Source organism: Sorex fumeus, unplaced genomic scaffold (assembly GCF_029834395.1).
Source record: "Sorex fumeus unplaced genomic scaffold, SorFum_2.1 ptg000078l, whole genome shotgun sequence".
Lineage (NCBI taxonomy): Eukaryota > Metazoa > Chordata > Mammalia > Eulipotyphla > Soricidae > Sorex > Sorex fumeus.
The window spans coordinates 782,416-802,120 of NW_026606135.1; the positions used below are offsets into that span (position 1 = coordinate 782,416).

The following is a 19,705-nucleotide window of genomic DNA, read 5'->3' on the forward strand; positions in this document are numbered from 1 at the left end:
ACTAACATCTTTTCTTCTCCATTGTGGTGATGCTTACTTGATATGCCTCACATCTTTGTACATTATCTAGTTCAAAATTCCTGTTAAAGATAATGTATTTTATTTACTATGTATCAAAAGGCATACTTCAATAATATACTTATTTTATGATTTTGTTTCTGGAAAGATATTTCATTTATATATTCTTAATTTTCTTCTACCACTTCTCAGTGTATGTATCTGGGCAATGGAATGGTACATTGGAAATTTAACTGGATTCCTGTATAACTTGAATAGATTTCATTTCATACTATTAGAATTTTCTTATAAACTAAGTTGAATAGGGCATTTTTTCTCTGATTTAGGCAGGTCTTTTGAAAGAAGGGCTTTTATCGTATCCTCTGACTGATAACTCTTACACCGCTCTTGAAATCCAGCAGAATTGACAATTTTGTATGATTTCTTGTTGCCTTGGATATATAGTACATCAAGGTTGTTTATCAGGATCCAGTGCTTAAATCTACAAGTAATTTTGGGCACATAATAATGAGTCAGTGAATGTTTGTCTGTTGCTGTTACTGTTTACTGGTTTCAATTCAATTCAATTATATTTTAATAGATTAATATCTAGTAATTAAAAAGTATGTAATTCTTTTCATTAAACTTTTCTTAATAAAATTAAGCAATTAGCCTTAAGTTTTTAAAATATTTCAGAATGAAGATTTATTAAATGAAATAAAACAACTTAAAGAAGAAATAAAGAAAAAAGATGAAAAGATCCAACTGTTAGAACATCAGCTTGTAAGTATTATGCTATGTAACTTGCAAGTTTTTCAAACTGGAACTATATATTTAATATATAAAACTCGAAACAATTGAAATTTTACTTCATTTTTCTTTAAAAATTGCACTATAATATTAAATATATTTTTGTTATAGTTTAGGTAATAGGGTCTTAATAGTGTTCAAATTTATGGTTTTGATGCACAAAGTTTTTGCACACCACTGCCACTAATGTGCCCCTGAACCCTCCGTTTCTGTCCTTATGTGGCCTCCAGTTGACATTCCCTCCCACTCCTACTCTCTTTAATTGACAGTTAAGGTTTTGGTGTATACTGTTACTTTTCTTAGAGCCTCTCATGTGTGTAGAATCCACTTTAATTCCTGTGTTAATTCCAGTTAGCCTATTTGTTCCCCATACTCCTTTCCAACAAACCTGCACTCTCCGGTCTGTATTCCAGTGTGCAAGTTATTGTCTGTTGATATTGTCCATATCCTTGATTTTTTTCTCTGTATGTATACCGCAGATGAGTGAGTTCATCTGGTCTTTGTCTTTTTGCATCTGGCTTACTTCTCCCAGCATGATATCCTCGGTTCTATACAAGTTCCTGTGAACTGCATGCCTTGATTTTTCCTGTAGCTGTGTAGTATTTTATTGTGTATATACACAGCTTCTTTATCCATTTATCCACTGTTGGACATCGGATTGCTTCCATCCTCTGGCTATTTCACTAAGAGCTGCAATGAGTGGTGTGCATATATCCTTATAATTAATGTTTTTTTTGTGTTTGGGGATAGATACCTAGAAGTGGAATGATTGGGTCAAATGGAAGCACCAACCTTTTTTTTTTAATAAGTTTTATTGGATCACTGTGAGACACAGTTACAAACTTGGCATGATTACCTTTCAGTCATACAATGCTCGAGCACCCATCCATCCTCTGTGCACATTTTCTACCACTATTGTTCCTAGTGTCCTTCCTGCCACCCCCACCCCATCACACTCCCTGCCTCTGTGGCAGGTATAATCCTTCTTTCTCTCTCTCTGATTTTGGGCATTATGATTTGCAATACAGATACTGTGAGGCCATCATGTTATGTCCTTGGTCTACTTTCAGCACACATCTTCTATCCCAAGCAATCCCTCCAATCATCATTTACTTAGTGGTTCCTTCTCCATCCCAACTGCCTTATCCCCAGCACGTGGGGCCTGGGAAGCACCAATCTTACTTTTTTTGAGAACTCTCTATATTGTTTTCTATAGAGGCGGGACCAAATGACACTATACACTGCCAACATTACGCACTCAAAAAACATAAGGCTTAGCATTCAGTCTAAATAATCAGGGTAAAAGTATTTTCTGCTCCATTTTTATATCCTCTGTTTGGGTATTTGAAATTCAACAACTTACATTTATTTCATTAAATTAGATGCCTTTCCTTTATGTATGTTTGAAGAATTGAGTGAAAGTGAGTCTCCATTTTCTCTCTGAGAACAAAATGAAATTGGATAATTATCCTTCACTGTCTGTAGGACTGACTGGTAAAGGGTATTCTGAGAAAATATTTTTTTTTTTTTTTTGCTTTTTGGGTCATACCCAGCAGTGATGCTCAGGGGTTACTCCTGGCTCTGCACTCAGGAATTACTCCTGGCGGTGCTTGGGGGACCACATGGGATGCTGGAATCGAACCTGGGTTGGCCACGTGCAAGGCAAACACCCTGCCCACTGTACTATCACTCCAGTCCCAGAAAATGATTCTTTCCCATGGATTTTGTTTCATAATCTCTAAGCCATACTTGAATTCTAGTAATTTTGTCATTTAAATGTTAGTTCCATATAAAAATTGACTTATTTATGTATGTCTTTAATTATAATTTTATTTATAATAATATGAAATTGCCAGGAAAACAGGTATACAGTGCCATAAAATATTCACAGCAGCACTGTAGCACTGTCCTCCCTTTGTTCATCGATGTGCTCGAACGGGCCCAGTAACATCTCCATTGTGAGACTTGTTACTGTGTTTGTGAATACGTCATGGGTAGCTTGCCAGGCTTTGCGGTGTGGGTGAGATACTTTCGGTAGCTTGCCGGCTCTTCAAGAGGGGCAGAGGAATCCAACCTGAGTTGGCCAGGCTGGCTGCTTGCAAGGCAAATGCCCTACTGCATCCACAACAGGTCAAAGAAAATTTCTTTTAGAAGTCAAAGGCATATTTTGGTATATCAAAGCAATTCATGAATATGAAATATTAATCTTACTCAAACTGTGAGGAGTATAGTACACAGAAGTATAAGTTTTTGGAATCAGATCACAATGAATCTTTATTTTTATTTATTTTTTGCATCTTCTGTTTTACTTGCATTAAGAGAATTTCACTTACACGGGTAGAGGTATCATGAGGAAAGTAACTTTTTTTTTTTTAATGTAGGAGTACTGCTATTTATTCAGCCACTGATTAGCTGGTTGAATTGGGCATGAACTCCACCTTACTTCTTTTTTTTTCCATTTTTTATAATTTTATTTATTGAATCACCAGAGAGCAGTTACAAAGCTTGCAGGTTTAAGTCTCAGTCATACAATGAAACACCTATATCTTCACCAGTGCCCATTCTCCACCACCAAAAGCCCCAGTGTACCCCCATCCCACACCATCCTCCTACCTGTGGGGCAGATGATTTCCACATTACTCTCTCTCTCTCTACTTTGATTGCATTCAAATTTTTGACACCAGACCCACCATTATTATTTAGGATTTTACCCCAACACTCAGATCTGCTGAAAAGGCAACAGTAGACAATTTGTTTTCTATTGCTGATTATGAATAACATATGATGTCGCGTGGCAGCAGTAGTGGCGGTGTGATTTTGAAATTCTGAAATTTTAACACTTAAATCTGGAGGGATTTCTGCCAAAACCTGATGGGTTTCGAGATTTGTTCCTGAGTCTCTGGGATCATGGCCGTTAAGTAGCTTGATCAGGAGCCAGAGAGGCCGTTCATGGGCGGCGACTTGGGGTCTTCATTGGGGTGGGGAGGAAAGGGCCGGCTCCACCCCCATCCTGTGAGGCCCCACGTGTCTCGTCACTGAGGACCCAAACCTGACTGTCCAATGGCCTCTGGAGGATGGCAACCACCGAACCACCTAGGGGGAGCAGGCGGAGGGACAGCACCCTTTCCCCCCTGGGGTGGCCCAGTGACAGTCACCTACTTTGGTTACGGACTCATTTCTGCCAAAAGTCACCGGGTTCTGAGATTTGTTTCTGAGTCTCTGGTATCATGGCCATTAAGCAGCTTGATCAGGAGCCAGAGAGGCTCTTTGTGGGCGGCTACTTGGGGTCTCGTTGGGATGGGGAAGAAAGGGCCAGCTTCACGCCCATCCCGTGAGGCCCCGTGTATCTCGTCACTGTGGGCCCAAACCTAACTGTCCAGTGGCCTCTGGAGGATGACGGCCATTGGGCCGCCAGGGGGAACAGGCCAAGGCATGAAACCTATTCCCACCTGGGTTGGCCCAGCACCGGTAACCTACTGCAGGGACCGGAAGCATTTTTGCCAAAAGCCGTTGGGTTTTGAGATTTGTTTCTGGGTCTCTGGGCTCATGGTCATTAAGTAGTTCGATCAGGAACAAGAGAGGCCATGCCTACAATTATATAGCTGAACCAGAGATGGTTTGTGGGTGTGTCTCCCACATACCTAACTTTTGGCTGTTTACGTTCTTGGTAAACTTTGCCCCAAGTTTTTGGGGTCTGGCCAAAGGCACAGTAGCAATTTTGGGGTATCTGTAAGTCTGAAGGCACCATCAGGCTGCTGATGCACTCGCCTCATAGGTACAGATTGACCTGCTGGTGGCACCATATCCCGATACAATGAATCTTTAATTGTAGACAGATCAGATAGTATGATCAAGGATAAAAAGAAAACTGAACCGAATTAAATATAATTGAATATTATAAGTTGATGGTCTACTAAATATAAATTGAAAGGGAAAACAGCAAGATCTAATGTTTGTTTAAAAGCTAAAAACAAAACCCAGCCAACCCGATGGTTTTCATGGAGAAGAGATAGCATTAGAAAATTAAGATTTAAAATTTCCTAAAATATAGCAAAATGGAAGAAGTTAATATATAATTAGTATACTTCAGGAAAAAGTTATGACTTTCCCAATTATAAATATAAACTTTTAATGTTATACTACCCTAAAGAATTTGTTTTCTGATTCATAAAAAATTCAATTTTTGCCAAATATTTCTGTGTTCCTGTGTTAGCGCATAGACCCCAGAAAGGAAATTATTTCTCAAATTGCAATAGTTAGGATAGAATAATGTGTTTGCATCATTAAGAGCCGTGTTTTATATTCTCTTTCTCTTTCGTTTCACATACTTCCCATGCATATTTGACATAAAGTCCTGTTACAGAGAATCCTAGAAGTTTCTAACTGTTCCTCTAGCCCCGTAAACCAGAATTGTTAAATAGACTCTCCCACAGGGAAATATATTTACTTTCCATGGACTTGTTGAAAATATGATTAAAAAAATACTGTACTTTAACTTGATATTATTACTAATTTTATTCATTAAATTTTAGTATTTATTTAAAATACTTGCTTATATTTTCTATTTTTTTTTAATGACTTTTCCTTTTCTTTGGAATGGGAAGCACTTGTTTGCATAGAGGTTTTTGGTTTTGATTAGATTTTACTTTGAATCTAGAAATAGCAATGATCCTGATGGAATTGAGAACACAAATAATGATAGATACTTTTAAAGTAGAAAATTTCAGTTTCAAGTTGAGGCAATAAATACAAATGTTTGTTTTTACTTTTTGGGTCGCATCCAGCGATACTGGTTCAGCACTCAGGAATGAATTCTGGTGGTGCTTGGGGGGGATGACCATATAGGATCCTGGGGTCAAATGCGGGTCGGCCGCTTGCAAAGTAAACACTGTACCCACTGTACTGTCCCTTCGGCCCCGTAAATAAGAATTGTTAAATAGACTCTCCCACAGGGAAATATACTTACTTTCCATAGATTTGTTGAAAATATGATTCTAAAAACATTAAATTTTAACTTGATATTTATTATTACTAATTTTATTTATTAAAATTTAATGTTTATTTAAAATACTAAATTTCACATGGTTACCATATATGTATATACACACACACACACACAGATATAGATATATATTCCCCACACACACACACTTTTTATTTTTTTTATTAGTGAAGCACCACGAGGTACAGTTGTAGATTTACTGTTTTTTGTGCTTGGGTTTCGATTATACAATGATCAGATACCCATCCCTCCACCAGTGCCCATTTTCCACCACCATGGATAATATCCCCTCCACCCCCATCCCCCAGTCCCCCCCTGCCTCTGTGGCAGGGCAATCCCCTGTGTTCTCTCTCTCGTTTTGGGTGTTGTGGTCTGCAAAAGAGGCATTGAGTGGCAAACATGTTCAGTCCATAGTCTACTTTCGACATGCATCTCCCCTCCTGGGAGAATTCTCCAAACACCCTTTATTTGGTGCTCCCTTCTCTATCTGAGCTGCCCTTTTCCCTAGAATGCCCGGCTGGCCTCTAAGTTATGGAGTAATGCTCCTGGTGCTGATCTCAGCTATCCTTGGGTATTAATCTCATATTTTGTTACTTTATATCCCCCAGATGAATGCAATCTTTCTATGTCTATCCCTCTCTTTCTGACTCATTTCGCTTAGCATGATACTTTCCATGTTGTACCACTTGTATGTAAATTTCATGACTTCATCTTTTCTAAGAGCTACATAGTACTCCATTGTGTAGATGTACCAAAGTTTCTTTAACCAGTCATCTGTTCTTGGGCATTCAGGTTTCTTCCAGTTTCTGGCTATTGTAAAGAGTGCTGCAATGAACAAACAAGTGCAGATGTCACTTCGACTATACATTTTTGCCTCTCTCGGATATATTCCCAGCAGTGGTATCGCTGGGTCAAATGGGAGCTCAATTTCTAATTTTTTGAGAATCGTCCATACTGTTTTCCAGAAGGGCTGAACCAGTCGACATTCCCACCAACAGTGAAGGAGTGTCCCTTTCTCGCCACATCCGCGCCAGCATGGGTTGCTTTTGTTCTTTTGAATGTGGGCCAGTCTCTGAGGTGTGAGATGGTATCTCATTGTGGTTTTGATCTGCATCTCCCTAATGATTAATGATGTAGAGCATTTTCTCATGTGCTTTTTTGCCATTCGGATTTCTTTTTTGAGAAAGTTTCTGTTCATTTCATTGCCCCATTTTTGGATGGGGTTGGATGTTTTCTTCTTGTGGATTTTAACCAGTATTTTGTATATCCTGGATATCAACCCCTTGTCAGATGTGTATTCGGCGAATATCCTTTCCCATTCTGTAGACTGTCTTTGTATTTTGGTCACTGTTTCTTTTGAGGTGCAGAAGCTTCGTAGTTTAAGATAGCCCCATTTATCTATCTCTGTTTTCACTTGCTCGGCCAGTGGCGTGGCGTCTTTGAAGATACCATTAGCTTCAATGTCATGGAGGGTTTTGCCAACTTTGTCTTCAATGTACCTTATGGTTTCTGATCTGATGTTGAGGTCTTTAATTCATTTTGATCTTACTTTTGTACATGGTGTTAGGCAGAGTTCTGAGCCCATTTTTTTGCATGTAGCCATCCAGTGATGCCAGCACACTTTGTTAAAGAGGCTTTCCTTACTCCACTTCACATTACTTGCACCTTTATCAAAGATTAGATGATCATATGATTGAGGGGAGATGTCAGTGTATTCAACCCTGTTCCACTGGTCTGCAGTTCTGCCTTTGTTCCAGTACCATGCTGTTTTAATTATTACTACTTTGTAGTACAGTTTGAAGTTCGGGAGGTTGATTCCTCCCATTTTCTTTTTCCCAAGAATTGCTTTAGCTATTTGTGGGGGCTTATTGTTCCATATAAATTTCAGGAGTGTTTGCTCCATTTCTTTGAAGAATGTCATGGGTATCCTTATAGGGATTGCATTGAATTTATACAATGCTTTCGGTAGTATTGCCATTTTAACAATGTTAAGTCTCCCGACCCATGAGCAGGGGATATCTTTCCATTTCCTCATGTCCTCTTTTATTTCCTGAAGTAGCGTTTTGTAGTTTTCTTTGTACGGGTCCTTTACTTCCTTAGTTAAGCTGATTCCTAGGTACTTGATTTTTGGGGGCACAATACACACACACTTTTTGACCATACCTGGCTGTGCTCAGCAGAACTTACTCCTGGTTATTTGCTCATGGATCACGGCTGGCAGTGACTGGACAGCCATATTAGATGCAGGAGATCAAATTGGGATTGACTTCATGCAAACAAGCATCTTACCTCCTGTACTATCCCTCTGGTCCACAAAGTTCATATAATATATAAAATAATTGCACAGCGGGTAGGGCGTTCGCCTTACAAGCGGCCAACATGGCCGACCCGAGTTCGATTCCTCCGCCCCTCTCGGAGAGCCCGGCAAGCTACCGAGAGTATTCGATATGCCAGACACAGCAACAACAAAGTCTCCAATGGAGACGTTACTGGGCCCGCTCGAGCAAATCGACGATCAACGGGAGGGGGGGGGGCTTTTCAGTGGAACTGTGTAGAGAACTCATTAGTGAATGACTTGGTCAGAAAGATCTTATCAAAGGACAAAGATCCTTTAAAATATTCAGTGATGTTAACACATCATTGAAGAGGCTTAAAAGTTAGTGCTTCACACAGAGACAATCTCCTTCCCTCCCTCCCTCCCTTCATTCTTTCCTTCCTTCCATTTGTCCTTTTTTGTGCTGGGGGTGGGCACACCTGCTGAGCTCAGGGTTATTCCTATCAACTGTGCTGAGGGTTCACTCCTGGAAGTGTTTAGTTGACCATATTTAGTGCCAGGAATCGAATTGAGGTTGACTGTATGTAACGAAAGTGCCTTAATGTCAGGGCTATGTCTTTGGCCAAAGAGGACCTTGTTGATTAGAGATATTTGACATCAAGTAGAATCCCATAAAAGCAAATTAACACATTGTAGGCTAGAACTATAGTACCATGATAGTGTAGGGGTACACTTAAAATTTTGCTGTTGTACTTTTTTGTGTTATATTCTACATGTATTCTGTCACTATATACACGAAATTGTAGGGGGTATGTTCATGGAGAGTATAAGAAAATTTCAGGGTAATTTTGATCATGTAAAATTTTTGCTTTACTCCTGAACTCTAGAAACCACTCTCAATATGATGGCAAATAAAAGACAAGCACCAAGGAGATAAAAGATTGTATATTGTATTTTATTTATACTTAATAACAGAAGCCATATTTACCTTGTATAGATATTTGTCTTGGTAGAGTTATACCAGTGAGAATTTGTGTCTGTTCAGGCTACTCGGTGTAACTGTCATCAAAATTCTCAAGAGGAAAAATGCGCATATGTCGATAAATATACTCAAACACCCTGGAGAAGAATTTCTGTAAGTAATACGTATGCTAAATCTTTTTTCTTTCCTTTTTCTATTTCAGTGTTTATTTCACTCTTTTTTATACTAGTCTGTAATATTACAATTCTGAATTTTATGTGACGATTTTTTTTCAGGTAAGTTCTTTCTGTCTTTGAGATGTTTATGTGCTTTCTAAAGCTTCTCTTGTGTGCCTAAAGGTATAAATATGTAATTAATTAAATCAATATGTAAATACAAAATGTATAAATATATGACTATATTAATGTGCATTTAATAGTTTTTCATTCTGTACACTGCAGCTTATTTTGATTGTGCAGTATTCTCTCATTGCATACATTTCAAAGTAGTATTTCCTGTGCTCTAAAAGAAACAAGGTACAAAAAGCAAAGCAGTCTTCCCTCCTTTGCAGCAGATGACATTCAAGTTAAAAATATGAGATAGCATATTATTTTCTGTTGCTCAAGCTTTTAAGATATAACTTTAAATTAATGTGGAATCTGTTAGGAAGTATATATATGTATTAAGATAGAAGTGATAGAAGTTTTATTGCAGGTGAAATTTAGGATCAATCTTCTCAATAGAAAGTAAACATGGACTCAGAAGTTCTTTATTATTTCCCCTAAATATCTCAAAACAAAGTATTTAGTGCTAAGTACACAGGCCATAACTGAGTTTTTCAGAATTTAGTTCAGCATGTGCCTGAACCAGTGGTCATCATTACCCTCTCTTATCCAAGAAATAATTTTTTTTTTTAAGAGAATACCAAATACCTTGCCTTGTCTCTTTTAGCACTGGAATACTAGCATACAAATGAGCAGGGAAGTACAATGTTTAATCAACACCTTTAAGTGAGAACTTTAACAGCATCTTAATCTATCAGCATTTATAGTTTATAAAATACTTCTTTTCATAGAATATTTTTGTGTGCTCTCTGTGAAATATAATGCTAATGATGTATTCAAAGAAAGTTTACCAAGCCTTTCTTGTCTCAGTTATTAGAATCAAAATGAATGTGATAAATTGGGGAAGGAAGTAAAGAGATTAATAATGTTTCTTACACTAACAGTTTTTTGTTAAAGGAACTGGTGATCTGATATAAAGTTGAGTCAGTTCTGTAAGATTCAGAGTATTGACAAGTTCTTAATTGGAGGAATCAGGGTATTGGTTAGGAAGGTAAAAGTAGTTGTTGAATAATATATATTTTTAAAAAAAGATAGATATAATATTTATTATCCAAGACTGATAAAAGGTGGGAATTACATAAACAGGTATGTAACCACCACGCTTTAGTACTTTGGTGGTAGAAATTACATTAAGTGGTATGAAACCCTCCCAGATTCCTTAGAATGTAAACCAGTGGTCAGTCCATGAAAATAAAAGTAAAACGAAAGAATATGGAAGCTTATATGGGAAGACAATTACAAAAAAAAATATAACTGTTCCTCTCCCATCTGGATGAAGGTCTGGGCTTCCCAGGGTATCTTTACTTTTCTGACCATGAAATTTGTACCATCTGACAAAGCTACCACAAATAAATTGATGATTTCACTATGTGAAAAATTCCATTTTGCAGTCATATTGGGAATCTATAGTCTCTGAGTCCCTCAACTTTTACTCTGGGAAGTTTTATTCATGCTGTTTACCGGTCAAAATTAAGTAACCAGGGATCACCTGAAGATAATTCTTAATATATTTCTGAGTTATTTCAACTATAATTCTGGATATCCTAGCCCAGAACATTTATTTTTAGTTTCAGCTAGTAAAAATATTTTGTTATTAAGGTAACATGGTTGTGATAGTATTAATTGTTTTACAGTACAATGTTTGTGCACCTCTACTGCCACCAAAGTGCCAAAAACTCTCCATCACTCTGGTGTACCATCTGTCCTCTTCCTCCAGCTTTTCCTCCCCCCACAAATGGCAACCTCAGTTTCATTGTCGAAGTCCAAGAGTTTGTTTTCATCAATATTGTCCGTTTTCTAGCTTCATTTTCTTTATGTATACATGAGTGAGGTCATTTAATATTTTTTTTTCCCTCTGACTTAATATCGCATAACATGACATTGTATAGTTTCTTGCAATTTGTAGCTAAAGGCTAGATTTATAGATGAGTAGCATACCATGATGTATATATACCTCAGTTTCTTTATCCACTCATTTGTTGCTGGGAATTCGTATTGTTTTTAGGTCTTGACTATTATAAATAGTGCTGTAATGAGCATAGGAGTGTATATCTTTTCAACTAATGTTTTTTGTATTTTGGGGGTAGATGCCAAAAAGTGGAATCACTGGGTCTTCTGAGAATTCTGTGACTCTCACTTTCCTCCCGTTGTTCATCGATTTGCTCGAGTGGGCCCAGTAACGTTTCCATTGTGACAATTGTTACTGTGTTTGGCATATCGAATACACCACAGGAGCTTGCCAGGCTTCACCGTGCCGGCGAGATACTCTCGGTAGCTTGCCGGTCTCTCTGAGAGGGGCGGAGGAATTGAACTCGGGTTGGCCGTGTTGGCCACTTGTAAGGCCTTACCCGCTGTGCTATGGTTCCAGCCCTGGGAATTCTATTCTTTATATTTTAAAAAAGTCCATGCTGTTCTTCATGAAAACTGAACATGACATTTCTAGTAACAGTGAGTGAGAAGTTTTTTTTCTTACTGAATCCTCACCGACACTGATTATTTCCTTCTCCCCCCACCTTTTTTTTCTGGATAAATGCCATTTTCAGTGGTGTGAGGTGATATGCCATTGTTCATTGTTGTTTTGATTTGCATTTCCCTGATAATGATGAACACTGTTTTGTATGTTTACTGACCATTTCTTTCTTCACTGCAAAACTGCTTCTTCTCTACTCACTTTTTAATGGGGTTACTTGTTTTTATTGTTAAAATTTGTGATTTATTCTATGATATGTATGGTGTGCATATTTTTTCTCCCATTTCATAGGGAGCTGTTTTTGGCCCTCTTTTTTTTTTTTTTTTTTTTGCCTTGAAGAACCTTTTTAATTTGATGCTGCTACTTTTGCTCTTGTGTCCTTTCCCAGTGAGGTGGAATAAAATCATTGAAGACTCTTCTGAGGTCAATGTTATAGACTTCTACCTGTGCTTTTCCAGCATATTTTAAAGATTCAGATCTAATTTTAATTTCTTTAATCCATTTTAAAATAATGTTGTATATGGCTTGAGTTAGCCTAGGACTTTTAACCAACTCAGGCTTCAGGCTTTCTTGTTACATTTTTCACTATTGAAACTGGCTTGATAATCCTTTCCTAAATAACAAAAGCCAGAGTAAATGATATGTTAAAGTTTCTATTAATCAATGGCTGATATATAACTCAAGACTCCTGACTACTCTATTGTATTTAATAGTTGCATGTATTAAATGTTATTTTTTAAAATACGAAATTGTAAGTGTGGACTCTATTATTTCTTTTTTTCTTTGTATGTAGTAGGATTCATTCATTATTTTGAAAAACATTTTTTCTTTTCTCTTTTCAAAGTGTTATATTTGGCGTCAGGGTGGATAGTGGTTAGGGCACATGCCCACCATGTGCTTGACCTGGGTTCAGTTCTCTGCACAATATCGTCCCCCTTGCATCTCCAGGGGTGTCTCTAGAGGCACTCAGCACCACTGGAGTGGCCCAGGAATCCCTGGCACAGCAGGGCCCAAGCAGCATCACGTCCTCAGGCCCTTTGGCTGAACTGCTCACCTGTTTTGCGAAAATCACAAGTAGGATCCCTGTGCTTCATGGGCACTGCTTGGTAGATCCTCTCTCCTCCCCTCCCAAAAGAACATGTTACTCTTGACCCTACGAGTCTTTGTTAATGAGGATGATGAAATATAGCATGATTCTTCTCTGCTTCTATTGAGTCAGTAAGATGATTTGGGAATCAAAGCATGTTTTATTAAAAATATACCCAAGCTTAGTGTAGGGTAACAATTTGTTTAGGACCATATATTAAACTCAGAGCCTCCCACGTGTAAGTCATGAACTTACATGACCACTGTCAAGAGGTCATGTAAGTTCTTTTAGAGACTTGTGTTATTATAATGTCTGCATATGTTTGTGCAGATCTGTTACATCTCTTAAGGAAGTATTGTGTTGTACTTTATGTTTTAGCCTGCATAGGTGATTGATTTTTATTACTATTTTGTTTTATATTTTTGATAGACCAACACTGAAGGAATGCCTTGCTTTTAATCAATAATAAAAACCCTTAATGGATAGTGTACATACTTCTTATCAATCATGATATATGCACTAGTAAAGAACCCTACTCTTTAAAAAAATTTTTTTTTGACTGGGCAGTAAGATGAAATGTTAAATAAAGGGAACATTATGACCCAACGATTTGTCTTAAGACTTTCCTAAGCTAATTTTTTTTTTTACACCAGTGGTTTCCAAATGTATTTGGCTTGCTGCTCCTTTTTATTAAAAAAAAAAATCGAGGTTTCCCTGGAAATCTTAAACAAACAGAAAGTACCCTCCCCCCAACCCCCCACCACCACCAGTTTCAACTAGGCCTTCTTGATTTGAAGGTGGGCAACATTGTAGTCTTTATTTTTCATATCAAGTAGTCCTGATTTTAAGTCCTGATTTTCTCCCAATTGGATAGCTGTCATAATGCTATTCATATATATTTCTAAAGGGCAGGTTAAGATATTTTTATGAAGGTCTGTTACATTTAAAATAGGCCACTGAATTTATTTATAGCCAAATATAATATACTTCATGATTAATGAATAATATTTGTATTATTAGATGAATAATATTAAAATAAAATTAAAATAATATTAAAATCCTTTTAAAATAATATTAAAATGTTGGTCTGTCAAAAATATAAAACTAATAAAAATCAATCACCTATGCAGGCTAAAACAGTATTAAATGAATAGTATTTGTCATTTGGTCATGCAGTTATTTTTGAGTTATTTAGTGCGTAGTCAGTATTAGCATAGAATTGAGTACTGAATACAGCCTCTGTGTCAGTGGGCTAGTCCTAAACAGAAACCCTTTGTATTGCTGAGATATCACATTATAAGCATGCATGTTTCTATGACAGCATACTAGGAATTCTATTATATGTCTTTTACACTTATTTTTATAGACAGTAATAGTATATAATTTTTATAGATTACTGAAAACAAGTTGATTGTGTTTTAATAAGAATAAAAGTAAAAATGTGGACATTATAGAAATTGAATGGCTTATCTACTCATGCATTGAAAGTACTTTAACGTATGAATAGATAAACCATTCAGTATCTATCTTTTAAATTGTAGAATTTAGGTCTGTATTCTTTAGTGCCAAAGTACTAATACTGTAGAAGAATGTCTTGAAACAGTTGTTTATAGTAGCCAGTCAGAGGAGCAAAGTTTGCACTTTTTTAAAATTTTTTTTTTCTTTTTGGGTCAAACCTGGCGATGTTCAGGGGTTACTCCTGGCTCATGCACTCAGGAATTACTCCTGGCGGTGCTCGAGGAACCATCTGGGATGCTGGGAATCGAACCAGGGTCAGCCATGTTGGCTGCGTGCAAGGCAAACACCCTACCCGCTGTGCTATCACTCCAGCCCCAAAGTTTGCACTTTTTTGAAAAATAAAGGATAACATCAAACTTTGCCACTATTGGGAATCCATTTTATTGGGTAAACTTTAGTTTATTGACATGTTTATTGGGATTAGAGTTAGAGCGTAAATTTTGTTCTTAGATTTTAATGTTTGACAACAGTTCGTGAGAAATGAGTAATCCCATTGACATTTTAAGTCGTACGATCAGATCAGTCTTTTAGAATGTCTTCCATGGAAGTAATGAAAGTTGTTCTTTTTTGTAAGTGTTTGCATTGGTAATTAGACTTTATTTGTCAGAACATTGTAAATATTACTTTTATCTAGATTATGTTAAAACAATAACATTTCTAGGGCCCATGATGTGCCTCAATGTATGCATGAAGGCACCGGGTTTGACTCCTGGCAAACTCACCCCCCTCCAAAAAAGAAATTTCCAGAGAAGTTTTAGGAAAGTATCTACTTTTTCCCCTTTGTTTTAGGTCCACACCATCAGTGCTTAGGGACTATTTCTATCTCTTTGTTCAGGAGTGACATATGTCAGTGATCTCATTCCTATCATTTTTTAGGAGGAGCACCTGAGCATATTTTATGTAAAATTTGTCAACTAGGTAAAATCTGTTCCATGAAAACTCTACTATTTGGCTTTTGGAGGGAGGAAGGGTGAGGACACCTCTAGGAGCAGACCATAGATACACTCAGGGCTTGCTCCTGACTCTGTCCTCTGTGCTTTGGTCCCTAAAGCTGTCAGGGATCCTTGACAGCTTTAGGGACCGTTTGTGTTGCTCGGGATCAAACCAGAGTCAGGCACAGATTGGTCTAGCACCTCTATACTCTCTCTCCAGCCCCTCATCATTCATCTTAAATATAATTTTTGTCTTTTATACATAAAGCTGTTCTGAATGTTTGCTATGACTCACCAGTTAACCCATCTGAGCCAGAACTTTTGTTCTTTGGAGAAAACCCAACTAATTGTAACTTGGTAAATCATGGCTTTTTAATTAAAAAAATTAAAGGATAACACACGCATGCACACAAAAGATGTTGTGAATACTTATGTAGAAAGTCTGGTATAGATACAATTTTTTCCTCTGAATTAAGTGGTATTATTGGATTATATGGTATCTATATTTTAGTTTCCAAATAAACTTGTCAAACTGTCATCAGAGTAGCAGTGACATTTTAGCTTCATATCAGCAGTGTATGAGTGGTTCTATTTGTTTACATCTTCATCCAATATTGTCTACAGTTTTTTAAACTATTATAGGTGTATATTAGCACAGCGGTAGGGCGTTCGCCTTACAAGCGGCCAACATGGCCGACCCGAGTTCGATTCCTCCGCCCCTCTCGGAGAGCCCGGCAAGCTACCGAGAGTATTCGATATGCCAGACACAGTAACAACAAAGTCTCCAATGGAGACGTTACTGGGCCCGCTCGAGCAAATCGACGATCAACGGGAGGGCCTTTACCTTTACCTTAATGATAAATCACTGTGGGTTTAGATTCATTTTCCCAATTACTTCTGATCATAACATCCTTTTATGTGCTTATTTGCCATTTTGTGAAATGTCTTCTAATGCTTTTTTCTTCCTTTATATTTTCAACATTCTTTTTTTCTTAAATTCTTTCTTTCTTTCTCTTTCTTTCTTTCTTTCTCTTTCTTTCTTTCTTTCTTTCTTTCTTTCTTTCTTTCTTTCTTTCTTCCTACTTTTTGGGTCACACCTGGTGATGCACAGGGGTTATGCCTGGCTCTGCACTCGGAAATTACTCCTGGCGGTGCTCAGGGGACCATATGGGATGCTGGGAATCGAACCCGGGTCGGCCATGTGCAAGGCAAACGCCCTACCCACTGTGCTATCCCTCCAGTCCCACATTTTCTAACATTCTTAACTGTATTATTGGCATGGGCCCTTGTCAGGTGTATGATATGCAAGAATGTTCCCAAGTAGCTTACCTTTTTTGCTTTTCTTTGACAGAAAAAATTTAATTTTGATGATGACCAATTGATGAGTATTTTTTCTTGAATAAATTGTGCTTTTTATGTTACATCTATGAAGTAGTTACTCACCAAACCCAGAGATTGAAATTTTGTTTTTTTCCAAAATTTGTGGTTTCATGTTTCAAATTTAAATCAGTGATCTACTTTAAGTTAGTTTTTATGTAAGATGTGAGATTTAGGTCAAAGTTGATCACTTTCCTACAACTATTACAAATATCCTTTTGCTTGCAGTGTTTGAAGGACTGACTATTCTCTATTGAAACACTTTTGTACTTGTGTCAAAAACAGTTGAGTGTTCTTGTGTGGGTCTATTTCTGGATCTACCTGTGTCCCCTTTCACCAGTAACATATTCTCTTAATTGCAGTAGCAATATATCTTAAATTGAGTAAAGTGAGTCCTCCCATTTTATTGCTATTTAGAATGTTGTATATGTGTGTATATTATTCCTACACTTTTTGTATATATTAGGATAAACTTATCTGCCTAAAAATTACATAGTATCAGGAGTTTGACAGGTTATTTTATATACCTAAGTTCCTTTTTGTTTTGTTTTTGTTTTGTTTTCTTTTGTTTTTTGTTACATGGACTTTATTTACTTTTATGTTTTTGTTGTGGGGGCCACCTGGCAATGTTCAAAGCTTACTTCTGTCTTGGCACTCAGAAATTACTCCTGGCAGGCTCAAGGGACTGTATAGGGTGCTGGGAGTTGAACCTGGGTTTGCCGTGTGCAAGACAAGCTCCTCTAATTTCCTTTTGGAGGAGAATTACTATCTTATGTCCAGTGAGTCCTTAAAAAATAAAACATATCATTCTACTAATTAAAATCATTTCCTTCTGGGCTGGAGCAATAGCACAGCGGGTAGGGCAGCTGACCTAGGTTCAATTCTCAGCATCCCATATGGTCCCCCGAGCACCACCAGGAGTAATTCCTGAGTGCATGAACCAGGAGTAACTCCTGTGCATCGCTGGGTGTGACCCAAAAAGAAAAAAATTATTTCCTTCTATCAGCATTTGTTACTTTTCAAAACATAAGTTCTACATTTGCTTTTTTAGTTTATTTAAGTTTGTTAAGTTTAATGATTTCATTTTTTGAGTACTATAAATGGCATTATTTTCCACGTTCATTGCTGATTTTTATAAATTGTTGGTCTTTATACATGAATCTTATTTTTTTTTTTTTTGCTTTTTGGGTCACACCCGGCGATGCTCAGGGGTTACTCCTGGCTCATGCACTCAGGAATTGCTCCTGGCGGTGCTTGGGGGACCATATGGGATGCTGGGAATCGAACTCGTGTCGGCCATGTTGGCTGCGTGCAAGGCAAACGCCCTACCCACTGTGCTATCGCTCCAGTCCCGTGAATCTTATTTTTTGTGAACTAAATTAGTTCTGGAATATCTTCTGTAGATTGGGATTGTCATAGACTATTATGGTAACTGAGAGTATAGTTTTCTTTAAAATCTAATTGTCTTTTTTGTATGATACTGAGTAGAAATTCTAATCATGTCAGTGGCATGAATGAGCTTTCTTGCCTGCACAGAGAGAGCATTCAGTTTTTTACTATTGAGTAAATGTAGGCTATAGATATTTAAGTTACTTTTTATCAAGTTGAAGAATTAAGCTGCTTATAAGCTGTTTCTTAGTCATATAAAATTGATTTGCATTTTGTTAAATACTTTTGCTATACTAATATATGTGAAGATTTTTTTAATCTATTGATTGGTTGTCAATTTTGTTGACCTTTCAAAGAACCACGTTTTTATGGTTGTTATCCTTATTTCTTTGTTTCTCTTTGTTCATTATTAGTAGATATAGTCATCTTTCTACTTACTGTTGGTTTATTTTGGTCTTATTTCTCCATTTTTTAAGGTAGCAGTGTTTCTACTACATTTGATTCTTGTTTCTCTGTTTTACTGTTTCACTGATTTAGCTATGTCTTACAACTTTTGTTATTATGTATTTTCTTCTATATCAGAATGTGTGTTTTTTTCCCCTTGAGTCTTATTTGACCCTAGAATTAGGTTGCTGAGTATCAGATTGCAGGATTTTTTTTCTTTTACTGTTTATAGTTTAACTTTCTCGTGCACAGAGAGCACAATATGTATAATTTTGGTTTTTAACTTTGTTGTGGTTTTGTTTATGGTCTAAATCACAGTCTGTCTTGGCAGATGTTCTATAAACTCTTTTCTTTGCATTTTGCTATTGTTGGATAGAATGCTTTATGCATTTAATTAGATTATTACTGGTATCCTTGGGCTCTTCTGTATCAGTGTCTAGTATTTTTTATCAAATTTTATGATAGAGTGTTTTATTTTGAATTCTAATTGTACAGTTAGCTATTTTCTTTGCAGTTTTTTCCGGGTTTACTCCATGTGCTATGTGGTTCAGCCATTTGGTTTTTACACATTTTTGAGCCCTGTGTCTTCTTGGTAGATTGATCCCTTTTATCATAAGGCATCTCTCTGTAACTTGATAACTTACTCTGAAGTTTTTGCTTTTGGATATTAATGTAGCCATTCCTGCCTTTTCATTTTTTTGCGCAATACTTTTTTTACCTTTAGTTGGCAAGAGGCAAAAGGAGAAAGTGTATCTATTCTATCTTGCTCTGGAACTGAATATCCCTCTTCTATTAAAATGTAATCATGATGTCTATTTTTCATTCTTTAAAAAGTTATTTCACAAAAAGCTGTAGTTGACAGCAAGTAAGAACGCTGTTATTTCCAGGGTGGTTATATTTCATAGAAGAAAAAGAAAATAAACAGTAATTAAAAGAAAAACAAAAATTCCTGAGATGAATATTTGTTAAGAGAGTCAGTTTAAAAGCAGGAGGGAGGATAATTTAAGTAGGACAAGGAAAAGGTTTTGGGAAATGACTTTGAAGTAGACTGAGAAAACTAGAGTTAGGGAAGTGGAATGAGGCATTTTGAGTGTCAATA

At 36.9% G+C, this 19,705-nt stretch overlaps 1 protein-coding gene across 4 annotated transcripts in view; it reads left to right on the forward strand.

Annotated features, from left to right (window-relative positions):
• CCSER2 (coiled-coil serine rich protein 2) overlaps positions 1–19,705 on the forward strand; it is a 130,184-nt gene that overhangs the window by 95,564 nt on the left and 14,915 nt on the right. For all 4 annotated transcript variants that reach the window (XM_056130495.1, XM_056130493.1, XM_056130494.1 and 1 more), the window contains exons 9-10: positions 694–780; positions 9,130–9,219. In XM_056130495.1, coding sequence (XP_055986470.1) covers positions 694–780; positions 9,130–9,219 — 177 coding nt within the window. The remainder of the gene's footprint in view (positions 1–693; positions 781–9,129; positions 9,220–19,705) is intronic.